Here is a 24,678-nt window from a genome sequence, read left to right as displayed (position 1 = left end):
TCTGAAAGCCTTCCATGAAAATATCGACCTGTTGGAGAACAATAGATCATAACTCACAGATTTTTCATCTCGGCTCTGTGAGGAGAAACTGGCGGATTTGAAGCAGCGCATTGCCTTGCGCCAGACCGGATGTCCTCATTCGCATCCCAACCGCAGCCATCCACTGAGTCGAGTCCGCAGACGGCTTTCACTGAGCTGACGAACCGTCATCATCTGCGCCGTGTTGGTTCAGCAGGTATGCTACTCAGAACGCTCAGAACAAAAGTTACAGTGATGGACGTTTATTTTTGACAAACAGTTCATCGCCAGGTCTTTGAAACACACAAATAGGTATCCATATATGACACATCAGCAATAAAACAACAAACTCAAACTGCGGCTCTTCATCGACCGATTAAACATCAACATCTCAGATGCAGCCCAGGAGCAGCGTAGCCGACATCTGGTCATAGTTGTTCGGGACCCGGCTTTGATTTCAACGCTGCAACGGTATTCGGTGGAGTCGGTGGAGACCGCCCGTCCGGTTAGTTTAGTCACAGGGACATCTACATATACGGCTTTCGGCTTATTTGGTGTCTCAGATCATATCACATATGCACTGCGTAACGTCTCAATACTTTGAGCTTAACACTGAAGTCATACTCCAATGCACATGTTGTGATCTGAGCAAGACCACGAGCACTTGTAAGGATTCGGTACTCAATCAAAAAACGTCAATTATTATCATGAGATACCGCTTATCAGATGCCGTCACAAGACCGTCGCGTTAAGATTATGCAAAACGGGCACTACGAGTTGAGCGTCAAGGTAGACAGAACTCGCGTAAAGGCTTGATTCCTCAGGCATTGCTCGTTTCACCTGACATGAAACGATAACCGACGATATACTGTAATCCACCACGCCAGGAAGAATGCTGGGACTCGTGGGGTCCGTGCATTGTCCGGTTGGCCGTTTGCAGGCTTGGTGGTTATGGCTCATCACTGTCCTCGTTGCTTGTTATACGATGACCCGTGACCACGGAACGCATTGAGCTCATCTTCGTTGTCGTGAACGTCTTCCACTTGCAGACTGGTGTATGTATGTTTCCACTGTCGATCATGTTGCTGACCTTCTACCGACTCACGCATGACGCAGGGCTGACGTTCTAAAGCACATATCGCACTGGGCACGGTCATCTGTGAAGCCTAGTGGCCAGCGATGTGACAGTTCATTTATCGCCACTTCACCGTAGACAGCCATGCGTCTTTCAAGTCACCACAAGCCGATATCATTGCGCTATCATCGTCTTTACGCGTATACGGTGATCTGCGAGACAAGTCAAGGGCCAACGCACTCACCATTGCCGCTGTTTTTCTCTCCCACCGTGTGTTACACGGTGTCATTTAAGCCAGTGCGGCGTCACGCAGCTCTCACTGTCCGACTCTGGGCTCCGCCTGGCAGACGAACCTCCTGCTGCCGTCACACTCACTGAGTTGCCAGCCGTTCTGGTCGACCCCGAGCCTCACGGGCCGGTGTGTGGCGCAGCTGAGCCGGCGACTGTTCAGCGCCAGGTCCTCCGCCAGGAAGGCGCTGAAAGTCTCCACCGGGGCGCCGCCGGCGTCGAAGAGGAATTCTCCCTCGCGCTGTAGGTCGGATATGCCGATGTAGGGCTGCTCTTCGGCAGCTCGACGCAGCACCAGGAACGTTTGTAGGTTCTGCTGCTCGACACGGTTGATTGGGGAGACCAGCGCGGCGCCTACGCCGAACAGCGCAGGACATGCGGCGCGTGCGTCCGTCCACGAGGCGGCGCGGAACGCGGGCAGTCCCAGGCAGATGCCGCCCGCGTTCAGCATCTGCTCCGGGCAGGCGCCCTCGCTCGGCTGGCACGTGCTGGAGGTCGGGTGGCAGAAGCCCGTGTTGCACTGCTCGCCGCGCTGGCACGACGCACCGATACGGAAGTTGGACACGCACCTGGCGAAGGTCGGAAACATGAGTCAGAGGGACAGCATCGACGTAAGGCATCGGCAGCCTCGACGCTTCAGAGAAGCCACTAAATGAACGGCGAAATTTATGGATTAAACGGATTGAAAGACGTTTGGCGTTGATTTGACAGACAAATTGATGACACTCCGGTGGGATATACGCTACACATGGCAGGTGCCTGGTGACCAGAACATCGGCACGTTAAACTTTACCCGTGTTATAAGCAGGCGGTAGAGCCAGTAACCCGCTCCCACCCTCCCTATCCCCACGTACCGGTGCACGAACAGTCCCTGGCAGGTGAACGGTTCGCAGTGCTGGTTGAGCGGACACCCGAGCGCCTCCGAGCAGTCGCTCAGGGTGTCCACCTCAAACAGGGAGTGACGCAGGTCATCGCACGTTTGCCGATAGAAGAACGACAGAAATCGGTCTGCCAGTGACTGGCCGCCAGCGCCTGCCGCCTGGAATATGAGAGGAATCACATAGCATTAGACACATCATAAAGCACATACCCTGCGGAAATTCAACATTTATTCGTTTCTAGTCCGTCCAATTCACGCTATCACATAGATCACATAATCAGCGTAAACGTAATGCGTAGGGGACTGCCGAGGGCAAGATTACTAGCGCCTAACCAAGGGGGCTGCAGGACACTCGACTGTGCGCGCAGAGGCCATCCGAGAATTAGGTCAGATCCATCCTGGTTCACCGCGCTCAAGGAATCCAGTCTTATCCCGTTCGCAATGACCACACCGCAAGCTGCAAGGTAAGAACAAGGTAAGATCGGTGAGCAGACAGGATGGGACAGATAAGTCGGGCTTTCGGACTGGTTTCGATGTCGCTGTGACGCGCCAACAGGGATTGGGAACGGTGACCGCCCCTTCCGTCAACTGGTTTCTCCGGTGGACGTATTAGGGGAAGCCGGGGGAAGCCCGGCATAGTAAGCTCTTTTTCATTTTTATTACATACCATACGTGCTGTATAAAATGTTGATATCCTGTTAGCTAGCTAAGTTCATTGGCCGTGTTTTCCCAAAAATTCGGTTTCGTGGAATAAGTATAAGGTTGAGAAAATCGAGTTTTAAAAAAGTGTTGATTTTTCTGGGGTAAGCCCGGCATAGGGGTAACGCCGGCCACCTCCCCAGCGCTTTACAACGAGTTGATGAAACCATTATGTGTCTTCCAAATATTAACGGAAAGTGAAATATTAAGGTACTGATAAGCTCTGGACATCTTAGCGTTTATGTCACTACTGGTATTTTAGCTAGCGTCTACCACATATACAGTACAGGTCAATGAAAATCGTGATGCAAAATTGACAAAAAATGTGTATTTCAAAATTCCTTACAATTTATTTTTCTTTTTACCTTAATGCATCATATTGCATATCATTCAACTCGGCTGATGAAGAAGAACACGACACCATTTTTGAAGCTCTAGCTTCATTGTCTGTCGCGTTATCTGCAAAAACGTAGTTTGACCCTAGTTGACCTTAAGTGACATGACTGGCTTTGTCTATGATAACATGTTTATTTTCGAAATTTATCTTTGATCTAGGTGTAAACCAAACCTGCTCAGTACCTATTATCTCATGGAAAACAGTGGTTTAGTGGCATTGCTCTCGGTTGGGGGTAAGCTTGGCCACTCGCCCGGGGTTACCCCAATGTGCTAATTTTTATTTTAGAACAGCGATATTCGAAAAAAATGTCATACTTAAGCCAGTCTGCCTCGTCACCCCTTACTACAAACACATAAACGGTCCTTACATAACATTCGTATAAATATTAGTACTGTATGGTATAACATTAACAGTGCAACATATCTCACTTTTTAGCTAAAAACCCTTAAAATATCATTTTTGAGCTATAACTTTAACAATATGCAATTTTTGTGAGCCTTAACTTTTTTGCTGGCGTTACCTTAGCTGCCACGCTGAAAGGACAAACAGTTGAGCATTTTATTGTGAATAATTCAGCCGGAAACGGGGTGGCCGGGCTTCCCCCGCGCCCGGGCTTCCCCCGGCTTCCCCTATCGCGCTTCGCTTCCTTGCTATATTTGACGCCAGTGACCGGAATGAAGAGAGGTGTCTACTGTCTACCTGTTTCAAACCGGCCTTCTTAGCTAGGTAAGTAGGCACAAACTAGTGGCACGGGATGACATCAAATATGAGCTAGCGATGGCTGACCGTTTGTTTTTCGATCCACGTCGGCCGGTGAAAGGCCGGTACATCCCACGCAGCTAATTAGTAGGGGAAGTTGGGGGAACGCCGAAGACTTTTTTTCTGACGCCCGTAGCACGCAAGGTAGACAACATAGGCTATTCTTGTTGGCGTCATTCGAGAGGCCAGTCTTTTGCCTTTCAAACATACCAGGCGCATTTGATGAATTCGCATACCGTTAAGCGCACAAACTAAAAATATCAAAGAAGTGACTTTTTCGGCGTTGCCCCGGACTGCGGGGAAAGCCGAAAATGGGAGAAATGATCTACGGGGAATGCCGACATTGATGTTTTGCCATTTTATCTCAAACTTTATCCAGAATTGATCAAAGCTGACACGCGTTTTAAGAGCTTGAGGACGCGGTGCACACTGGAAGTTATAATTGTGTGATATAATAAGAACATGCCAGACCTAAATCATTCCTTATAGGTAACAGGCCGTTGTGTCGGTTGAAAGTGTAATTTGTGTGACTAAAAATACGCGTTGCTATTCTACAGCAGTAAAGTCCACGTAGCGTGCTTTTAACACGTGCGTAATCGCACGTTTTCGGCATTACCCCAGCCTGCCATACTTTCATTTGCAGGCCCATAACTTTTCAACGTGCTGTATAAATTTCAAATAGGCAGCACACTTATGCAAAGACATGCTAAAGATTACTTGACCAAATTGGCCAGACAAACGGTAGCATAATGAGTAAGAAATGCAGCTTCAAAGGCGCATGTAGTACAAGGGAAACGTACCTTGAAAACGCTCTTGGCGCCCTCACAGTCGAAGTATTCCGAATGACGACTCGTAACAAACATGCGATAATTGTAGTCACTTAAGCTTCAGAGCATCACTGACAGGTGGCATCCATGTCTTACGGTTTTCGAAATATCTCGAATTTCGGCTTTGCCCCAACTCCGGCATTGCCCCAACTTCCCCTAGCGATGAGAGATATATCCATTACTGTATAAACACTGTTAACACTAATTTTCCATGAAAGTGAGATCAAATGTCTTCAATCACATCATGTCTTACATGCACGAAATAGCAGTTCGGCGTCATGGGGAATTACTTGCACAGTCGTTCTGCGGTTTGTTTTACCTTTGCATGCCTAAAAAAAAATGATAAAGAATGCGCGCCTGTCGTATTTCTTAGATAGGTACTAATAATCACTATATAGACACCGTCATACTTCAGTCTATTTTGAGTTGGTACTCACCAGAGCGAAGACCAGCACCACCGTCCACCGCATGTCGAGCACCAACTTCAGGCAGCACCAGTGGCACCACTCGGCTGGTGAACGCACCAGTCCTGATTCCAGCAGCGCACCAACGGTGCCGCTCAGCCACTTCTGGTGTTCCGCGCGGCCCGTCACCGCAGTTGCTCAGATCAGCAGCACCACCGGCACCACTGGAAACTCAGAACTCCAGCACCAACGTGTCAGAACCAAACGCTAGTCCCTGGCCGACGCACTAACGATGTCTGTCCCAATCACCACTAATTCAGGCTGATACCACTGCTGGCGAACCGTCTTCGGGCCAGCAATGTGCCGTTGTGTTCAGTACGGGCCCGGGCTGAACCGTACCTGCACCGACTACCACCACCGAGACAACTGTGAGACAGGCAGCAACGGTGGCCGCGCTGCCTCTGATCCAGTCCGGTCCGGCCGGCTCTCCGACCCCCCCCCCCCCCCCACCTCTGACCTGACTGGATGTCGTGCGGCGCGCAGCGGGGGGGGGAGGGGGGTAACCTGTCCGGAAGATGTCTCATTCCGTATAGTCGGCACGGTGGGACCGAGTGCACGCAGCAGGAACGAGTCGCGGAAGGTCACTGCCCACTGCACCGGTCACCCCGCATACCGGAGCGCTTCTTCCTTTATCACACGTGGTTTGCACAGCCTGTGCGCTTGACATTTGTTACTCAACTAAAAAGGACGAGAGAAAGTCAGTGTGACGCATCGATGACGATATAGTGAGCAGATTTTGACGAGGTGACCCATAAACAGCGAATTATATTATATATAAGATTCCCATTTCGCGAAACGGTACGCCAATAGGTGAGAAAACACTTCACCGGAAAATCAAACCATACTGCTAAACCCGCCCAGAACTGTGCAAGATTGTTTATACAAACTACCCCAGTGGTGTCACTGAAACTTAAACCACTGTCCAGACTGGCCACCACACCAACCCCAACCAAGGTCATCCAGCGGATTATTCTTTCAGACAATCAATATATAAAAATTCGTTGTATTTCTCACCGAACGAGTCCATGCACCACACACCGACAGCTCGCCAATGACGCCCTGTTCGACGGGAGCGGCGGACGGCGACGTACGGTAACAACCGACGACCGTTCAGATGACCCATTCGGGTCGCCGTTTTAGCCTCGGATATGCTTGCAAGTATACCACACTAAACGTGAGCACTGAGCAACGCTCAGGGGTCGACCCCACATTTAAACTCTGTTCGTCATTCAACGGAAGCCATGGGATAGATCGATACTCCGAAATGAAGCATCCTGCCGCAGTCTACACGGAAGACCACTGACACCAAGTCGCACACAGCCCTTCGTCCCTTTTAACCTAGCAGGACAAAACCCACGTAACATTTGCAGCGGACATGCGGTAGACACCGTTCAGTCGCTAGGATGAAGCACCATACACCACACCAAAGACAGCGTCAACATCAGACATCAATCAGGATGCTATGGAATTAAAATACGTGTTACAAAATGCAGCACAGTGTGATAATTTCGAGCACATGAAGATAAGAGCAATGTGCAAATAAATTCACTAAGATTTATCTATAGGGTCAAGGTAAATAAACAAAACATGCTGATAAAGTTTTCAGGAAAAATAGCTATTTATGCTAGATATGTAGTGACATGAATCTACATCACATCAAGGAGAGAACAATAGATGAAAACATAATGTTTAAAAATAAACCGTGGACATGCTTCACTTTCAAATAAATATAAACAAAGAACAACGTGCACGACAAACCCTACTCGTTTGGAATATTCGATTCATGTCCTCCTTAGGTACCCAAGAAACCATAAAAGCTTCTACCCATTCAAAGAGAGCATGAGAAATCCTACCCATCTCTCCCTACTACTCAAATAGAGTGCTACTCAAATAGACTGATATATTCTATCTATTTCGGACCATAAAATATTTTTCCAGGTCTGTCAGTCCAGTACTCAGGCTGGAAGATTATACACAGCTCGTATCGTAAGTACCTCCTATCGACCATGCAGCAGATTCCACTTCATAAACTCACTACACCCAGGGAACGAGGGAACGGCTAAAATGTAACACAACTACCAGTCTGGAATGACTAATAAGTGGTATCAGTTTTGCCCGGTGCGCCGCACGCGGGGGCCGGGCCGTAGCATTGAGGCAGCTGAGGCCCGTGTGGGTTGGACGGTCACATTCTACCGAGAACTGCTCACAAAACCTCCGTCCAGCTCTTAGTCCTACCGAACTTTGACCTCTAAGAGGCTCTAGCACAAAACCGTTGTAAAATGTATGGAAAATAGCGAGAAAATAGCGGTCTAATCCACTCAGCGGTGATACTTTCTTCTCAATATACAAATTTCAGTAGCAAAATTTCAACCACTTAACAGTGGCGGCGGAAGCAGGGGGGCAAGGGGGGCAGCTGCACCCTAAAGCTATGGAAAGGGGCGCCTCGAAAATCTGTAGAGGAGGCAGGAAGTTAAGAGGTGCGGCAGCCATAAAGCTGAGCAGTGCGAGGCGACACCGCAACTGATAAAGGCACTTGTGACACGAAGAGGGTGGCAATGACGTGGGAAAAGTATCTTTTGATATGCTGAAGAGTGGAGGGCATCCTTATCTGAAACAAAGGCAGATGCTGCCGACCCTGTCGAATATAATCTTGCCAGGCGATAAAGGCTAGGAGGGCGCAGCTACTCGAGAAGCGCGCCATGCGGAAGAGGGGCGCCTGCATGCGAAAGAGGGGCGCCTGTGTGTGGGACGAAAAAGAAACATTTATGGAGACGTCTTTGAAGGCGATAGCCTCCGAACGCCAACACGAACATATGAGGGCTTATAGCGTTGCAGGCTCCATGCGACAAAAAGGGGCGCCTGATGGCCGATATGCGAGAGGAAATTTGTTTGTGTAACATTTATCGGGGGCGGTTTGCCGTTTACAACATATGAATGTTAAGGGAGGTCCGAGATTGGGGCCTGTAAAATTGCACTGTCCGTATGGGCGGTTACACCCCTAGTGCTAGGGCGTATTTTGCGTTTTTTTTTTTTACTGGGGAGATGATTATGACCAGGAATAGCACTCTGCAAACTTCTATGGGCGCCTGTATAGGGGCGAAACTGATTTTCCAGTGCAGGGACGGCCATCGGCATGGTAAGGGGCGCCCAGCGGGAAGGGGCGCTTCAATATCGTTTGCACCCCTATCCTAGAATACCTTCCGCCGCCACTGCCACTTAATAACTCTACTTATGGGTTATCGAATTTTTGGTTACCTGACACAAAACTGATTTCGATAGTTTTGGCAATTGGAATTTTAAGCCTTGCATTTGTTTATAATAGGGTTGATTTTACGAATCCTTTCGATATCAACTGATTTGAATTTGGCAAAAAGGATGTTTTCCTTTCTATTCCTACTTATCGAGACACCACAGAACTGCACAGCTTCACGATAATTCACTAACAATAACTCTGATCACACCTCACAACAATACGCCTTCCAACGGAGAACACTTCATACGGACGGCAAACATTTCGCACCCGTTTCTCCATTCCTAACCAAACAAACCAAAACCCTTTCCTGTCCTTCACCTTCCCTTCTCCCTGCCATGGCCATCACACAGCCTTGACAGACCGTTTTCGTCCGGTCGACGGTAGCTCGCCATCACTGCCCCCTTCATCATCTTCTTCTACGTGTCGCAGTGGAGAATACATCTCGGTGGAGCGTTCTGTACCCGCCAGTTCCTCTACCGTTTCTGGTAGAGGTCGGCCCAGCGTCTCCGGTAGACTGAGGTTGAGTAGACCTGAGCCGGCCGCCAGACCACCAAACACGACGAAATGCAGGTCCGGGTATATATCGTTCTGGAGGGGGAGGGGGAAGGCCTTCAGGGCGACGGAAGAGATGAGCCTAAAAATGTGTCGTCCCAGACTATCATTCTTCCACTCCACGGACCATTAAGGGTACCATCCATTCCATTGGACCACCCACCGACTCCTCAGGCACCCACCCATTCCCTCCGGGAAGCGACGGACCAACTTACCAGCAGTGCCATGAACGGGTAGCAGATGCCGCCGAGCCGAGCGAACACGTTAACCAAGCCGTAGCCCGTGTTTCGGATCGACGTCGGGAAAATCTCCCCCGAGTGGATGAAGATAACCGAAAAACTGGCCGACACACACAGCTTGCCTGTGAGAAGGGGAGAGGCTGGTTTACAATTTACACATACGCTCGATATTACGAAAACCGGGCAGTGCAGATTAGGGCCGGGGTTGGGTGAAATAAAAATGAAATAAAACTTACAAAATCACATTCGAATAACTGCGCATGAGTGGGATACTGCTTCAGTCTTCTAATTTTTATGCGGCCTCCAGGGTCATAGTCAAAGAAAGGGTATTTCTAGTCTCCGAAAACACAACAGAACTGACGCCATACAAAATACGGCGGACTGAGTGACAGACTATGTAATCTAGTTACATCATCGCCCACAATGTCAGCGGTAACACTTACCAATGAGCCCCAGCATCATCCTGACGTGTGACATTTCGTCCCGCCGCGGCAGGCCGACGATGGACAGACAGCAGACGCCACCCAGCAGCATGAAGGCGCACAGCGGCATCCGTCTTCCGAACCTGGGCGAACGCACGGCGGAGGGATTGTTAGGGAGTGGTGGGTGGCGCATTTGAGCATCCCCAGTCGAGGAGTAAACTCGGGTAAACACACGGTTAGAATGGGCTAGAAATACATCCACATTGTGGCTATCAGCGCTTCCTAGATCAAGGCAAGATATTTAATAACCCCAGTTGCAAAACCCGGAGGTAATTGAGCATTCAATCATACTTAATTTGACGACTCCACGACGGCAACGTTGGGCAAGACCTTCGCGGCAGACCAGAGTACCGATAATTCACACTGTACTCTCCACAGTCCACATGGCGGGGCCGTAGCGCGTAACCCAAAAACGTCATCCCGGGAATAGGTCGACCAGCACTCTCGTCACCCACCTGTTGAGGACGAGGGCCACGATGACGTAGGCGGGCAGCTCGATAAGGCCGCTGAGGGCCACCGAGGAGAAGCGATCGCTGCCCATGGTGGCAGCCGCCGCCGTCAGCCCGTAGTAGCACAGGTTGTTGACGAACCTGGCATGCAAGGGATGAGGGTGGGGTGAGCTCTCATCAGGTGAGTGAAAGGTCGTGGGGATGGCGTTCATTGGATAAGGAAACCGTGAAGAGAAGGAAACAGTTAAAGAGAAGGGCGCGAAGCTACCATGTTATTATATAAAATCATTTGGTAAACGTACCTATGTACATTATGCGTGCTGCTATCGACAAATACTGCATATAAGAACGGAAGGGAAACAGCTGGCTGCATACCTCACTTTTATCTTAACATTTTAAAATAATAGTGCAAAACAACGCAGTCACCGAACACAAAAGGCGTATTTCACCGATCACGATCAGAATATGCGGTTCGATGTCGTACGCATTCCACGCCTCCTGACTTACACTAACTCTCACTCACCAAGAAAACATCATGATCAGTGTCCAGACGGCCACCTTGCGGTACTTGAACAGCGATGTGACGCCCTCGGCCGGGGGGCCCGCTCCGGCGGCGGGCCGACCGGCCGGTGCTCGCAGTGTAGTGCCGGCCGGGAGAGGGACTCCGTTACCACGGGCCGTGCGCTGCAGGATACGCAGTGCTGCCTCCGGGCGGCCCTTCAGCAGGAGCCAGCGCGGGCTCTCCGGGATGTAGCTGCGGGGGGGGGGGAGGATTTAAATGGGTTAGAGGCTGACAGTTGGCGGACACATGTAAAATCAACGTAACGATCTTAACCCAAGAAAAAAAAACAATTCTAAACTCACGCAGTCCTCTACACCTAGAGATACGTCGTCAGGGCGCTTACAAAGTGCAGTTTCCTTCCATCCTTTGTGACTCCAAATTACAGTAAGCTGCTATGGGATTGTTCAGTGCCTTCCTGTTCCTTTTCCACGGTACTCACAAGTAGAGTGTGCAGTAGCAGCATCCGAGCACCATCATGAGCAGGTACAGTTGACGCCAGCTATGTACCAGCGCCGCAGACATTGATAGTGCCGGTATGCCCAGCGCGAACGTGGCACTGATGAGGTTGCCGACAAACGCCCGCTGAGCACCGCCCACCAGCTCAGAAACCAGCACGAATGATGAGAGGATCACGCCGATCATGACGCAGCCCGAGACGAATCTGAAGCACGCATCCGGGGGGGGGGGGGGGGTAGGCAGTGGTGGGGAGGAGGGAGAAGATTCAGGGCATCTCTGAGAGGTGAGTACAGCGAATATGAGGCACCACTGCAAGCTGACATCAGTAGGCGCGCATATATCGAGATCACGTGTAGCCGGTTAGCAAAAAACAAACCGTTCTTACGCTACACGTGAGAGAGAAAAGTAAATAATACTACCTAAACCATGCCCAAACCATGGCAATCGCAAACAAACATAGAATCCTTCTGAACTGAACAGGTACAGTATGAAGCGATTCCAACTACAGAGGAACTACGCAAGCACAGACGGATTAAACAATGCAATGCAAATCCATACCCCTTCAAGCTGGGAATATGTACCTAAACGTCTACTTTTCAAGGATGCTTTAGGCAAGTTACTTATAAATATATATCTGGTATCTAATCATAGACCTCTGGACGTGTGCAGAAGTCTATGATCTACTGAACTGCAAACGAAAAAAAAAAAAAGAACATTCGTCAAATTTAAAGATACAAACATAAAATAGGGAGTACAATTAAACGGACAACGAACAGGCTCGAACTGAACGTGGTGCAGTGGTTGAGCAGGCAGCACACGATGTCCAACTAAGGGAGCGGTGCGGTGGTGGTGGGTGTCTATTTGGCCACGGCACGCGCGGTGGACGGACAGGCGTCTCTCACTGTGCTGGGTGCGCTGTGCAGAAGTGATCCAGGCAGTGCCGGCGGCCGGAGACGGTATTGTCAGTAAGAAAGATCGGTAATCGAATATCGCCGAAGACTATTTTAGATTCCACCCAACTATCAAGTTGCAATTAAGCTGCATCAATGTTATACATGATGAAATTTTCTCGTACAAATTCCCTCGAGTCCATATGACCACCCATCCTACTTATAAATATATATCTACCTATCACTCCCCCTAATCCTACCATCCCACTCTTCCCCTCTTTCCATCCGCGCCCCGCTCTCACCGAAGCAACACAAATATATCGTAGGTGGGCGCCGCCATGCTGCCTCCCAGGCAGGCGATCAGCATCAGCAGATACAGGAACATGGTGCGCTGGCGGCCGATCCTGTCCGCCAGCGGCCCCATCAGAGGAGCAGCCAGCATCAGGCCGGCCATGTATACCGACTGGCTGGCCTTGGCCCGGTACGCCTGGTCGCACACCAGGTCCCACTGTGGAGACAAATATAAAAGATAGTTATATTTCAGGTCCAAGACACAAACTCCCACTCCAGTAAACATATTTATATAAGCGGGTTACAAACCAGGTACTACTGAAGCACGGCACGGCGTAAATAATGCGACGGCTTAGCAGCATATTTGACCACAAATGCACATGGGGAGGGTTGCAACAATCATAAAATGTCCGACTCCGACACGTTTTTTTTTCGCGATTGTCCAAAAAAATATGCCGTAGGTATTTTATCTCACGACATACGTATTATCTGCACACATGACGAAATACTAAAGAAAAGACCTTAACCCTCGCCGGCACAGGCCATTTTGAGTCCTTCGATGGCAGAAGGGGGGGTTGGTACGACCCCCCCCTCGCGTTTGGCCCCTGATGGAGCTAGAGCTTCGCGGAAAAAAAACGAACGTGTTGCCCGTCACGAGAGGAAGCCAATGATACCCAATTTTAAGGTCCTAGGTCATCGGGTGACCTTCCAGGTCAGGTCAATGACCCAAAAATCGGGAATATCGGGACCTGTTAGAAAGTCGTAAAGCGTGGCTGATAAGGGGTTTTCCGGGGTGCTGATCACGAACATCGTGTTAGTTTTGATCACAGATGATGTCGTTAAGCGTTTAGACCAGGTCGGGTCAGGTCAGGTCAGGTCGGTCAGCTCAGGTCAGGTAAGGTCAACCGGTAGGGGTCGTGACGGGTATTCGTAGTACCTGTCATCCGCCTCTGACAGCTTCGTAACATGTTACGAAGGCACCAAAACTACTTCGTAAATGTTCAAATGGCTGCTAAATTCGAATTCAGCTCCAAAAACTAGCCTAGAAACATGTAAAACTCGAAAAAGTGAACCGAGGTCACCAAAGGTCAATGACCTGACCTGACCTTCAGGTGACCTTGACACCCACCCTTATGCATGGGAGCAACATCGAATCACATGTTTGAACGTTTGAAACCACGAAAAGCTTGCAAACGCGCGGCTAATGCGAGCCGACATACGCCGAATCGCGATTTCGGCCAAACATGGTCACGGAAAAGGGGTCACAGGTCAAAGGTCATTGGGGTCAGGGTTATGAAATTTTCAGGGTAGGTGTAAAATTGATCAATGCGAGGGTACTGAAAGTTTCGTCGCGATCGGCCGCTTTTTACGCGGGTTATTCGCGAAAAACCTTAGGGGGGGTTGCATCAACCCCCCCCCTTGTGCCGGCGAGGGTTAAAGTTTCGTCGCCATCGGCCGCTTTTTACGCGGGTTATTCGCGAAAAACCTTAGGGGGGGTGCATCAATCCCCCCCTTGTGCCGGCGAGGGTTAAACAAGCATTGAGTGCTTCCCTCAACGATGTTGTAGCTCCATCATTTATAGAACGGGACTGTCGAGTCGACGGCTTTTATATGACTCCGACTCCGGCATCAAAGCACTGACAAAACCTCAACTTTGACTCAAGTTACTAATTTTTGTGGCGCCATTGTCGTCTGCCTGTCACGCTAAAAACGTTTGTCCAAAACACGAATGTCTATGGCTTTGGTTGCGAAAAGATGTCAAGAAACACTAAACGAGCGTAACATCTTAAAAACTGGCTTAGCAAGATGAATGCACTGGCAAGACGAATTCGGTGACCAATTACTCCAACTCCGGCCCGCCCCGAACTGTCCGGATCCCGGCCTGAACTGTTCGGACTCCGGCCGGAACTCCGGCCTGAATTGTCCGGATTCCGACCTGAACCGTCTGGACCCCGGACTCCGGCCCGAACTGCCCGCACTACGAACGACTCTGGCTTCGACATCGATTGCGAAGTCTGGTTTACGAAGTCCTGGTTACTACTTACTGCGAAGCCTGGTTAACGAAGTTTCGAATGAAGCCCTGGTTCAAGAGACACAAACCAATTTAAGAGAATTAACAAATCAGATAAATCAGATAAATTGCCGGTCCCGTAGCTCAGTTGGTAGAGCGTTGGACTCCGCGTGGTGAGAGCACGCGTTCCCGGTTACAACAGTCCGGGTTCGAAGGGCGACGGGCGCTTGACATTTATGGGCCTCCTGACGGGTATGGTTGCGGTTGGTGGCAGGCCGTAGCCAGGCGAAGTCAGTGAGGGGACCGGCCGTGCACGGCTTTGTGCGCACGTTAAGCTTTGGACTCTAAATTCTGCCATAGAACTGGAATTGCGCGATCGGAGGGTAGAGGGCAGGGGGGTTACCACAACAAGCTTCGCTTAGCGGTGGCTCTGTCCTTGTGAATCATTCCTATGAAAAGGTTCGGACTAAATTTATTTAAAAAAAAAAATTGAAAAAAAAATCAACAAGGGAATGTGCAAGGACCTCTCGATATTAATCGATGAAACTGCTGTTATGACGAGGATTCAATATCAAGGTGCATACCTATGGTCCCAACTTCCAACTTAAGTCCCAACATATACATAGTTAGCTGCTTGTGGTAGTATTATATGCATGAACACCCACCTCTGTAACCAATGTTGTGTAATTTGAGTGATACTTGAAGTCAACACACTTTGATATTTCATTGTTTGGACATCTGTTGAGAAGTGGTGTAGAGCCACCATCTTTTGGATAGCATGAAAATTCTGGTGTAAATGCTGAAAAAGAACACCCATTATCAGTCTTGTATCATTGGCCATGCAATAAAATTTTATCAAATGGCACTTCCAAAATAACATTTAAGATATTACATAACAAGTCCACATTAAAAGCAGAAAACATCAGTCAAGTTAAAGATACACTCAGAAATGGTGAAAGCTAAGAACAAAAATTAAGTGATGATGCAATTTCAACAGCAATGAGAAATCATCTACATACTCACCAGCAAATTCCAGATTTAAATTTATGAATGCAGTGTACAAACTTGATAAACAAATCCCAAAGACATACTTCTTTTGCATGGGACCAAACTCCCCAATATGAGAGTAGATCTCATCAATATCCATGTCAATACTTTGAAGCTTTCTTCACCCTCAAAACTACTCCCAAAACCTGCAAATTGTCACATCTGTAATGCCAAAAATGTCTCATTACATTTCACATGAAATGGATATGTAGATACAACCTCCATACCAAACTAGGTACCTACAATGTGTTTGTGCATAATGTTAGACTCAATGGAAGACACTAAATTCCATCTTTCTACACTGCCCAGCCAACCACAAGTGAAGATCTTCCTTAGAGCTAAGGAGCCAGCTGTCCTTAGAGTAAGGAGCCAGAGTGCCAGCTGTCCGCTCTGACAGCTGGCATGTCTATGATCCAGGGGTCCCTGCATTTCCTTTTTTCCTTCCAACTCCTTTTCTTGACACTGATATCCCAACCAGATCAGTTAACTAGGTGAGTAGACCTGAGTCCAGCTTATCCATGTTTTGAGGCAGGAGAATGAGAATGGCAAGAGGTAAAACAAGACATTACAAGACATTACATTCAATCCAATTGATGGAGCTGACTGCAGAAGTCTGGTTAGTGGTTGATGCCTGATATTTGGAGACAGCTTTATAAGCAGTCTCAAAGGGTGGTCGTTTGGGAGAGGGGTGCCCTCAGGGCTTGTAACAGAGCACGCGTCACTGAATTTCTAAAAAATAATAAATTGAAAAAATAATTCCTTACAGAGCCTTCAGCCTCATAATTCACATGCTACAGGAATTCAAAATAACCTTATTAAAAAGTGCCACAACTTGTGTTGCAATCTCATTCTCCAGATACATGCCCTTAGGCCACACTGTGCCTTGAATGCAGCCACCGTCAAGCCACCGTCATAAAGCAGGTGTCATTGTTTATAACCTATGTTCCGCAGTTCAACTTTGACTTTACTTCAGATTGTGAACATGCATGTCAGACATTAGAAAATAGGTATCAACTGTCATCTGTCCATAGCCTAAATATGTGAAAATGATATAATATCTAATTCTATCCATCAGGTTCACGTTCAATTTTTTAATGAGAAGAAGTTCGTATATGTCATCTCAAGCTGATGCAAGCTTTTGTGATTTTATAGCCTTCATAAACTTTATAAACTTGCCTACGATCTTTATAAACATGCCAAAAATTCATAGATTGAGATGGACGCAATTTCGGACGCACACAAAAATATACGCCAGCCGCGCTGGCTGTATTTTGAAGCTGTTGCGCCATAACCCAAACAACTCGGCGCTTCCATATTACTACCATATCAGAGGTATCGTGGCAAAGTAGATGCGGCCTTGGATGCTGCATTCGTGCGCATGCATTCTTACTTGTTCGACCCCTGCATTATCACTTTTGTGACACTGTGCCTGAAATGAAACCAAAACACATAATGACATAAGCCACTGTCCTTCTGGAGATCCCTTAACAAATCTAACCTGTTCGAGATCTTATCTTTGGTTTTTAATTAATTTCAGTATCAATCGGTTTAAGTGTATAGTTTTTCAATCAAAAAAATATTTTTTTCATTGTCAAAAATTCTACACGACTAAATAAAGCAAGCAATGATCACAAAAAATATATCTCTGAAACGAAATATCTGGTTTACTTTATATTAGTTGGACGACACTTGAATTAGTAGACGTGCATTTCCATTATTTCATACATATCTGGCGATCCCGTTTCAATTCTACGTTCGCTCGGCGGGCCCGCAACTGTGTGGCCTGTGTGGTTAGGGCTCTTTTATATTAATTTATTTTTATACTAGTGTTAGGGATAGCATAGCATTGACCTCTGATAGTAACCTGTCAATGGGGATAGTGTGTTTCACGGGACACCTGCCTATGTTTTGAATAGGTACCTACATTTCTTGTTCTTGTTTGCTGCTTCTTTTTGCAAACGTAACAATTTGTCAATTTGAATTACCCCTTTGCATTTCAATTTAAATTCGTGTCTCAGTTTTATTCAAGGCAGTAGGTACCTATCACCTATGTCCAATTAACATGAGTTTCTCTATAGAATGATGTCTATATTATAGGGATTAACTAATTTTGAAGCATCAGCATGGACCTCCAGGCTCCATGTGAATGACCAAAGTCTATGATCTACGCTCTGAAACGCCGCAGAGTAGTCGGTATATATTGATATGCAATCGAGCTGCTTTTTTGTTCTCTATGGCCTCCCACCCTGCATGCTGCAAATTTGACAAGTTGAGTTGCTGTCACATGACTATGACCGTTTTGGCATGAAACCATGCTGTTTCTGGGATAAAACCGGGCGAACATGAGCTAAAATACACTGGGATGCAGCTTTCTCCAGAACCTTACTGAACATATGTTGCACCGGGACAGTGTAGTATTGTGCAAAAAATGTGAAAATTCAAAATGCAACCCCTATGCATTGAATCTCTTAAACATCAGCATTATTACAATAAATTATGTCCTCCCATTCTATGTCTGATGACAAGAACAAGAATGTGACATGTGTGTGAACTAAATAGAACTATTTGTAATCCCATTCATTCAGTAGCTCTCTACCTTTAAGGTTGGGTGAGTTTCAAATTCATCAACATGAATGCTTTTGCTTTGAAGAATGCCCTGTTTTCAGTTAACAATGTTGGGAGCTAAAGCTTTGGAGCTCATAAGAGAATTGAAGAGGACACCTGACAGCCTGCCACCATACAATGTGAGTGTTGGATGGTGTTGCACAATGATATTGGTGGCCAAATAATTGCTTTCTACCTACCTACCTATTCAGTTAGTGCTGTGTTGACTTTTTGCACCTGGTCACATTTTTGTGTGTCTAGAAAGTGAGATGTTCTCAGAATTGGTATTTTGTGGGAATGTAGGTAACTATATTCTAACCAGCCGCCAGTACCTATGCTATTTTAGGTAAACATTCATACTGCGTTACGTTTTATGATAGGGTCACAAAAACTCTGTGAGCACTTTATCATTGCTAATTTAGGTCCTTTTAAGACATTGCCACTGGCTAGTTGCACCATCCCTCAAGTCATGCTTTGTGGTGGTGCTATGTCATTGCTGATGTAAATCGTCTCCTTCATTTCCCTCAGGACGCCACTGTGCGCCAGGTGCTGCAGGAGGTTCGCACACTGTTCGAGGCCAACCGGCGCGACGTGTGAGTAATATACCAGCTCCTCTGGATAGCTGAGCTACCTGCAGCATCAAGCTTGCCATGTCTTCACCTGCTGGACCATCATTGATATTCATACCAGCCCATATTCTTCTTGTAGCTCCTTCTCGCTGCTTCTACATGTAGCGTCTCTAGCTTTCCTTCTGTAGCTGCTTCATGTAGCTCTTTTTAATTCTATCGCTGTAATTCATTTCAGGAATGTCCTAAGCTTATCCAGCGCCGATTGTCTTTCGTTCACCACACGCCAGTGGTGCCGCATTCGATGAAGGGTACTGCGCCCCGCTGTATGCTGTGCAGCCCTGCCACCTGGTGGATGTTCTACAGCGCCACCTTTTGGCGCCGGGCTGCGGGCCTTAGACGGGTTCGCCGTAACTGCCCAAATAGGCATACTCATGCACTATTATTTGGTTGATCCTGGTCCTGTGACCTGTACCATGACCTTAGCAATCTCTTTTACAAAAAGTTAGCTGGGAAAACGTGTTTTCGAGCTGTTGGTGGCTCTAAAGTCATCCTCAATCCTCCGCATAATGGTCAACGCTATCCGAAGCCCGTATTGATTTCGTCCCGAATAGCTCAGTTTCATCGCTTCGACACTCTCATATGGCTCTGACTTAAGACCGGCACCCATTAATATTGACCTGTCTTCTGGACACCAGCGATGGAGACGGTGTGCTGTTTAAACCCATTAAGCTGACCTGACCTTTCCCGGCCGCCAGCGTCGACCTGGACGCCAGCGGAGTGGGCGGATCACTGTCAGCGGCAGTCTGGGTGCGACACGCCGGCATTGAGAGGAACCGCCGCTGCCTGCTCGCCTACCTGTGAGTGTTACACTGCTGGTCAGACGGGGCCTGGGCAGCTATTGTGGCCACCGATATTTGAGGGTCACTGAACTTGGAGGGGGGTTTCTAATCCAGAAGGGGTCAGTGGACCTGAAGGGGCCTCTGGGCTCCCAAGGTCTGCCGGACCGCCGGGGCCACAGGGCTCACAGAGGCTGTCGAACCACCGAAGGCCAGGCGCAGAGGCCACTGAACCTGTTACTGCTGCGGGGCGCGACTGGCAAAACACAGCACTGTGACAGATTCGGCGGTACTTCACCGCTCGGCAGAATTGGCCCCTGGAAGCGCCTCTCGGGCCGGGGCCACGGTTCGGCCGCATATGTTAGCGCAGTCCAATGTTTGAGTAGTCAGAGGGAGGTGTGTGCATTTCGCCAATGTTTGTTGGAAGTAGATGACAACCTGTGTGAATGCTTTATAGCTTTCCTGCGTGGGGATTCCCTGAAGCTTTGGGACGTTTATGAAAGGGTTATATTGGTGTCTGTCTCTGGAACAATTTCCCCCTATCATGGCTGACTTAATGCTCATAATACACTGTTGTAAGCGCAGTAATGAAAACGCCACTACTCTCTGGTGGCAACTTTTTTCCTTGCAAAAACGGCGTAAATATTTTTTTTTCTCTTTTTGATAATGATGCGTCGGTTAGCGCCCTGCGGTCATAAGGTCCCGGCCGCCATCGTGTCGTGTATTCTAAGCTACAAGTCTAACCATTTATGAGTAGTGTGAACCTTCCACATTGTATACACAAGGCGTGGAATGTGCTGTCCCGAGATCGTTGCCTTTATTCTGGGCTACGAGCTAATTGATTTTAAGTGACAACGTTAAGTTTGTTCACCGTGTTGAAAAAGGATGTGTAATTTGGCGGATCTGAACTCGACTGGGTCCACAGTGAGCACGTGATATATGCCGAAAACTTGCAAATTTGCGTCATAGGTGACACATTTTCCAAACACTGCGAAATCGGGTATAAACGCCGCTAATTAGGATACAGCAACAGTAACACCCTCGCTGCTCTCTCCTTCGCTATCACGCATTGCTGAACGATGAGTGACAACTGCTGGACTCCCCGGTTTCGGCTTTATGCGACACTCTCGCCTCACCACATCCCGTATCGATAGCGAGCCGAGGAAGGAAGCGACCGCATGCAGCCCTTCCCCGTGCATGCCTGTGCCCATTTGCCTGGCCGGCTGCGAGGTCGCGCAAACAGTGCGGGACTTCACTGGGCTGGCTTCCCGCCGTCGGTTTACCTGCCGGCGGCGGTGAGCAGGGGTTCCCCGGCCGCTGTGCCGCCCGGCCCCGCTACTGGCTGGACCGGACTCGGACCTCCACCCGGCCCTGCCGCTGGCCCGGGGCTCGGGCGCGGGCCTACCGCGGAGTTGCCGCTGGGTCTGTCGCTGTGCTGTGAAATATGCGAGGAAAATGTGCTCGTCATTGAAGGCTGGAGGGCATAGCGTGTTGAATCGGTGTGGTGGTAGTCTGCTGGGGAGGTCGGGCTGGGGTTTCTCTTCAGCAGTGTGGTGGGCAAAGGGTGAATGAACGGATGTGATGTGTGTAGGCCTCGACCATCGCGGCGATTTTAGACTCACCAGCTGTGTGGTTCACTACTTAGCGTAATGACTGGGTGGGCGGGCTTATTAGTCATCACGGAAGGTTTGCGCTTTGGGTCTGTTGTACAGTTGACACATTTATGTTCTTTATTTGCCTCAACTATTCCCTCGCTTGTCGCTAATGACTATTGTAGTTATGTTTTACGACGCTGTAAACCCGCTGAAGAGCATCTCTTCGTAATCATTTCTTGCACATGGTGGTATTACTTTCATGGCGCTCCGTGATTGAATGCGCTGCATAAACAGCGGGAACCTCACTTTATTTGCATGTAAAATCACCGTATCAAACCTACTTGTTTGGTGCACCGACGCGCTCCGCAAACCTAGCAATAAGCTGCTTAAGCTACTAAGTAAAAACAGGGACATTATTTAGGAAATATAAAATAAAAACGAAGGGGCTGAAAATAAGTAGGTAGCCACGGTAAATGGATCATAATGGCCAATGCTTAAAGGGATATATGATGGTATTATGATAAAATGCTGTCTTACTGTCTTGGCTGACAGTCGGAAATAGATCGGATCAGGACTGGACCAGAACTAGAGTGGACTAGACTGGACTGGATTGGACCAGATCGGACTGTCACTGGACTGCACAGGACCATGACCTGACTATGTAAATAGTGCCTGAAACAGGCTGGACTGTAGTTGACCGTAAAAAAAAACAAGACTGGACCGGACCAGTCTCTCTCCCCTCTCTCTCTCTCTCTCCCTCTCTTTCTCTCTCCCTCTCTCCCCCGCTCTCCCTGTCCCTGTCCCTCTCTCTCTCTCTCTCGCATTCTTTCTCTCCCTCTCTCTCTCTCTCTCTCTCTCTCTCTCTCTCTCTCTCTCTCTCTCTCTCTCTCTCTCTCTCTCTCTCTCTCTCTCTCTCTCTCTCTCTCTCCCTCTCTCCGCCCCTGACCACCTCTGGCTCACCTCGCTCCCCTTCCCTACCCATTCATCCCGCCGCGCTGGGAAGTCCCGCACCGACGGCGGTCCAGTACCGACCGCCATTGACGGCCATTCCGGCAGGCGTGGCCGGCCCGTAAATGACCGGTGCGTGGGTGTAGCGGAGCTGCCGGGCCCCGCCCGTGCCCAGTCACGGTCTCTGTCCATGCTGACTGACTCTCCCGGGTGGTGGGGAGGGGGGGGGGGGGGGGCCTGCCTTCACGCTGCCGGCGGTTTTCTGCCAGTCAGCACCGGGACAGCCCCGTCCCGCACGGACCGTCACAGCCATGTGACATGTGACGGTCACGGAGCGGTTGCGTCAGTTCACCACGTGTCGTCCGTTTCCCCTCACCCGGCGTCAGTCCGATCCCACACAACGGTTTCTTTCCCGGAGGGTTGACAGGTGTTTGTCCACGTTGCGCCGCCGTGGACACCCCTTCCGTGTCACAGCCTGGCTGACCGTGTTTCCTTTCAGCTTACATCACCTGTGGCCGGCGAGAGGCCGGCACGGAAACTGGGATTAACCGGTGACCTGCATAACAACTCGGCTGTCGAAGCGCCCCCGACATACATCCGTCCATCTGCGCAGTGCGCAGTGTGCCTCTCAGTCCGCTCTCTCTAGGCCCTCCCTCTGACCACTCTGACCCCCGGCCGGGCTGACCGCCCCAGGGCGTCTGAGGCTGGTGCGCCGCTGCTGGGAAGTCCCTGTGGAGTGTGGACGGGGAGAGGGCGTGTGGGACGTGGTATAGGGTGTAGCGGGCGGGCGTTTGGTGTAGATCAGCCCGGGGCGCGGTGCATTGAGATCAAGGGTGGCAGACTGGGCGACCGTGACCGACCTGGCTGCGGCGAGCGGAGGAGAGAGAAAGGGTGATAAGGAGATGAGATGGAGGGCGAGAGAGAGAGAGAGAGAGAGAGAGAGAGAGAGAGAGAGAGAGAGAGAGAGAGAGAGAGAGAGAGAGAGAGAGAGAGAGAGAGAAGGAGGGAGAGAGAGAGGGGGGAGGAACATAAAGGACTTATCGACTGTATTGTTTTTTTTTTTTCAACAGAGATACTGCTCACATTGAGAAAGCTCTTTATCAGGCACGGTAAAGTAGCTTTATCTTCGATCAGCATGCCCTCAAGACCCGCTGATTCTTCTTGACCTATGGGCAAATAAATAACTTCAAGTTGGCAGTCGCAGTGCTCTATATTCGCCGTACGTCTCAATTAACTAACGAAATAGCGGGCTGGTGCTCCGCGACTGATTTCCCGACATTTCCCCGACATCTCTTCAGTGTCAGAAAAGTGGTTTGGGGATCTAAGTTCGCGGAACAAAATGTTTAGCTGCTCACGGAACAAAAATCATAAAGTAAGGCACTGTAGGGCCACGCGTATTGTTCTAGGTATGCTTTAAGTATACAAGATATTTGCCAGAGTCTCAGTCAGAAACAGCAGCTTCTAGATATAAAATAAGGGTTCAAGGAACGCAGCAGGTTGTGGCCTTACAGCCCAAGTGTTAGACTTATTTATAATTAGTTAGCAAATCTGGACATGCAGGTAATGGATGACCACTGATGCTCAAAATTATTCATAATGGAAAATATACAAATAATTCTTAAAATTGTGAATGCAGTGAGAAAAATGAATGGGGTATAAAAATATACACAACATCCAGAATATGCTTTTCAAATGACACATTTTCACATGAAACAAAAACTGCTAAGTATATTGAAATACTATTTGAAATACCTTTAAGCAAAATCAAAACATAGCCAAGTGGACTGGTACCTACCTACCTAGATAGTATCAGTATCAATGGCCTTGTACCTACTTATACCTATATTGATATAATGCAAGTTTGACAAATTTGACGCAATCCAGCTTGAAGCAAATATAACCAACAAATAACGAACCACAAAGACACAAAAACATGCCAGCACTTAAAGAAAAAAGGTCTTGTGCAAGACAACCCCCAAAAACCATGCCACAAATGATTATAATCAACAATAGATAATTGCCCACGGCCCACGCGCTTGCTCAAACTGAAACGGACGCCTCGCACCTCGAGCCTTGAGAAATGGCGCGGAGGATGACTCGGCGAGGGAAATTAGAGGAAAGGGATTTCCTCTTTACTGGTTTTCAATTTGATAAAATGATTCAAATTGATGAAAACTTCAAAATAGCATATCATATTTAAAAAGAATCTAAAATAAATGAATATTCGACCTCAATCTGGCTGCTTTATTTCAAATAATGTAGTAATAAGCAAAGGGATTTCATGCCCTAGACAAACATTACTTCATGTAAAAGTGATATCAGCATATGTCGGTATTATACCTGCAATCGGCATTAACTGGGCAATAATTTTATGCTATGAAAAGCGCCGTCTCTCAACGATTCTAACGGTACCCAATTTTTTATAAATACAAGTCGAGATTGCTTAAACGTTCCAAATTAAGTGAGTTGTTCCGTGACGAAACATGG

At 48.5% G+C, this 24,678-nt stretch overlaps 3 protein-coding genes across 8 annotated transcripts in view; 1 reads left to right on the top strand and 2 right to left on the bottom strand.

The window, feature by feature from the left end:
- Positions 1-265: 265 nt before the first annotated feature.
- On the bottom strand, positions 266-6,045 carry LOC122393397. The gene is made up of 3 exons (XM_043389351.1): positions 5,381-6,045; positions 2,236-2,420; positions 266-1,950 (listed from the first exon to the last, which is right to left on the bottom strand). The coding sequence occupies exons 1-3, from the start codon at positions 5,411-5,413 to the stop codon at positions 1,410-1,412; spliced, it is 759 nt and encodes a 252-aa protein (XP_043245286.1). The 5' UTR covers positions 5,414-6,045; the 3' UTR covers positions 266-1,409.
- Positions 6,046-6,396: 351 nt separating this feature from the next.
- On the bottom strand, positions 6,397-17,056 carry LOC122393390 (organic cation transporter protein-like). 2 transcript variants are annotated; one of them, XM_043389338.1, is made up of 10 exons: positions 17,030-17,056; positions 15,616-15,785; positions 15,258-15,391; positions 12,593-12,798; positions 11,384-11,605; positions 10,906-11,136; positions 10,389-10,523; positions 9,895-10,016; positions 9,428-9,573; positions 6,397-9,248 (listed from the first exon to the last, which is right to left on the bottom strand). In XM_043389338.1, exons 2-10 carry the CDS (start codon positions 15,737-15,739, stop codon positions 9,003-9,005), a joined length of 1,566 nt encoding a protein of 521 aa, XP_043245273.1. In that variant the 5' UTR covers positions 15,740-15,785; positions 17,030-17,056; the 3' UTR covers positions 6,397-9,002. The 2 variants fall into 2 exon arrangements, with proteins under 2 accessions (XP_043245273.1, XP_043245274.1); XM_043389339.1 differs by lacking the exon at positions 17,030-17,056 and adding an exon at positions 16,725-16,782.
- Positions 16,044-24,678, top strand: part of LOC122393394 (DNA replication complex GINS protein PSF1-like) — a 76,757-nt gene continuing 68,122 nt past the window's right edge. The window contains exons 1-4 of one of the 5 annotated variants that reach the window (XM_043389346.1): positions 16,044-16,255; positions 18,306-18,383; positions 18,772-18,836; positions 19,568-19,669. In XM_043389346.1, the coding sequence (XP_043245281.1) occupies positions 18,312-18,383; positions 18,772-18,836; positions 19,568-19,669 (239 nt within the window). In that variant the 5' untranslated portion in view covers positions 16,044-16,255; positions 18,306-18,311. Of the gene's footprint in view, positions 16,256-17,383; positions 17,556-17,580; positions 17,672-18,305; positions 18,384-18,771; positions 18,837-19,567; positions 19,670-24,678 lie in introns of those variants that run through there. The other 4 variants (XM_043389344.1, XM_043389345.1, XM_043389347.1 and 1 more) reach the window with 4 other exon arrangements.

This window comes from Amphibalanus amphitrite, unplaced genomic scaffold (assembly GCF_019059575.1).
Source record: "Amphibalanus amphitrite isolate SeventyFive unplaced genomic scaffold, NRLGWU_Aamphi_draft 000533F_arrow, whole genome shotgun sequence".
Lineage (NCBI taxonomy): Eukaryota > Metazoa > Arthropoda > Thecostraca > Balanomorpha > Balanidae > Amphibalanus > Amphibalanus amphitrite.
This window is presented reverse-complemented; position numbering and strand designations above follow the sequence as displayed.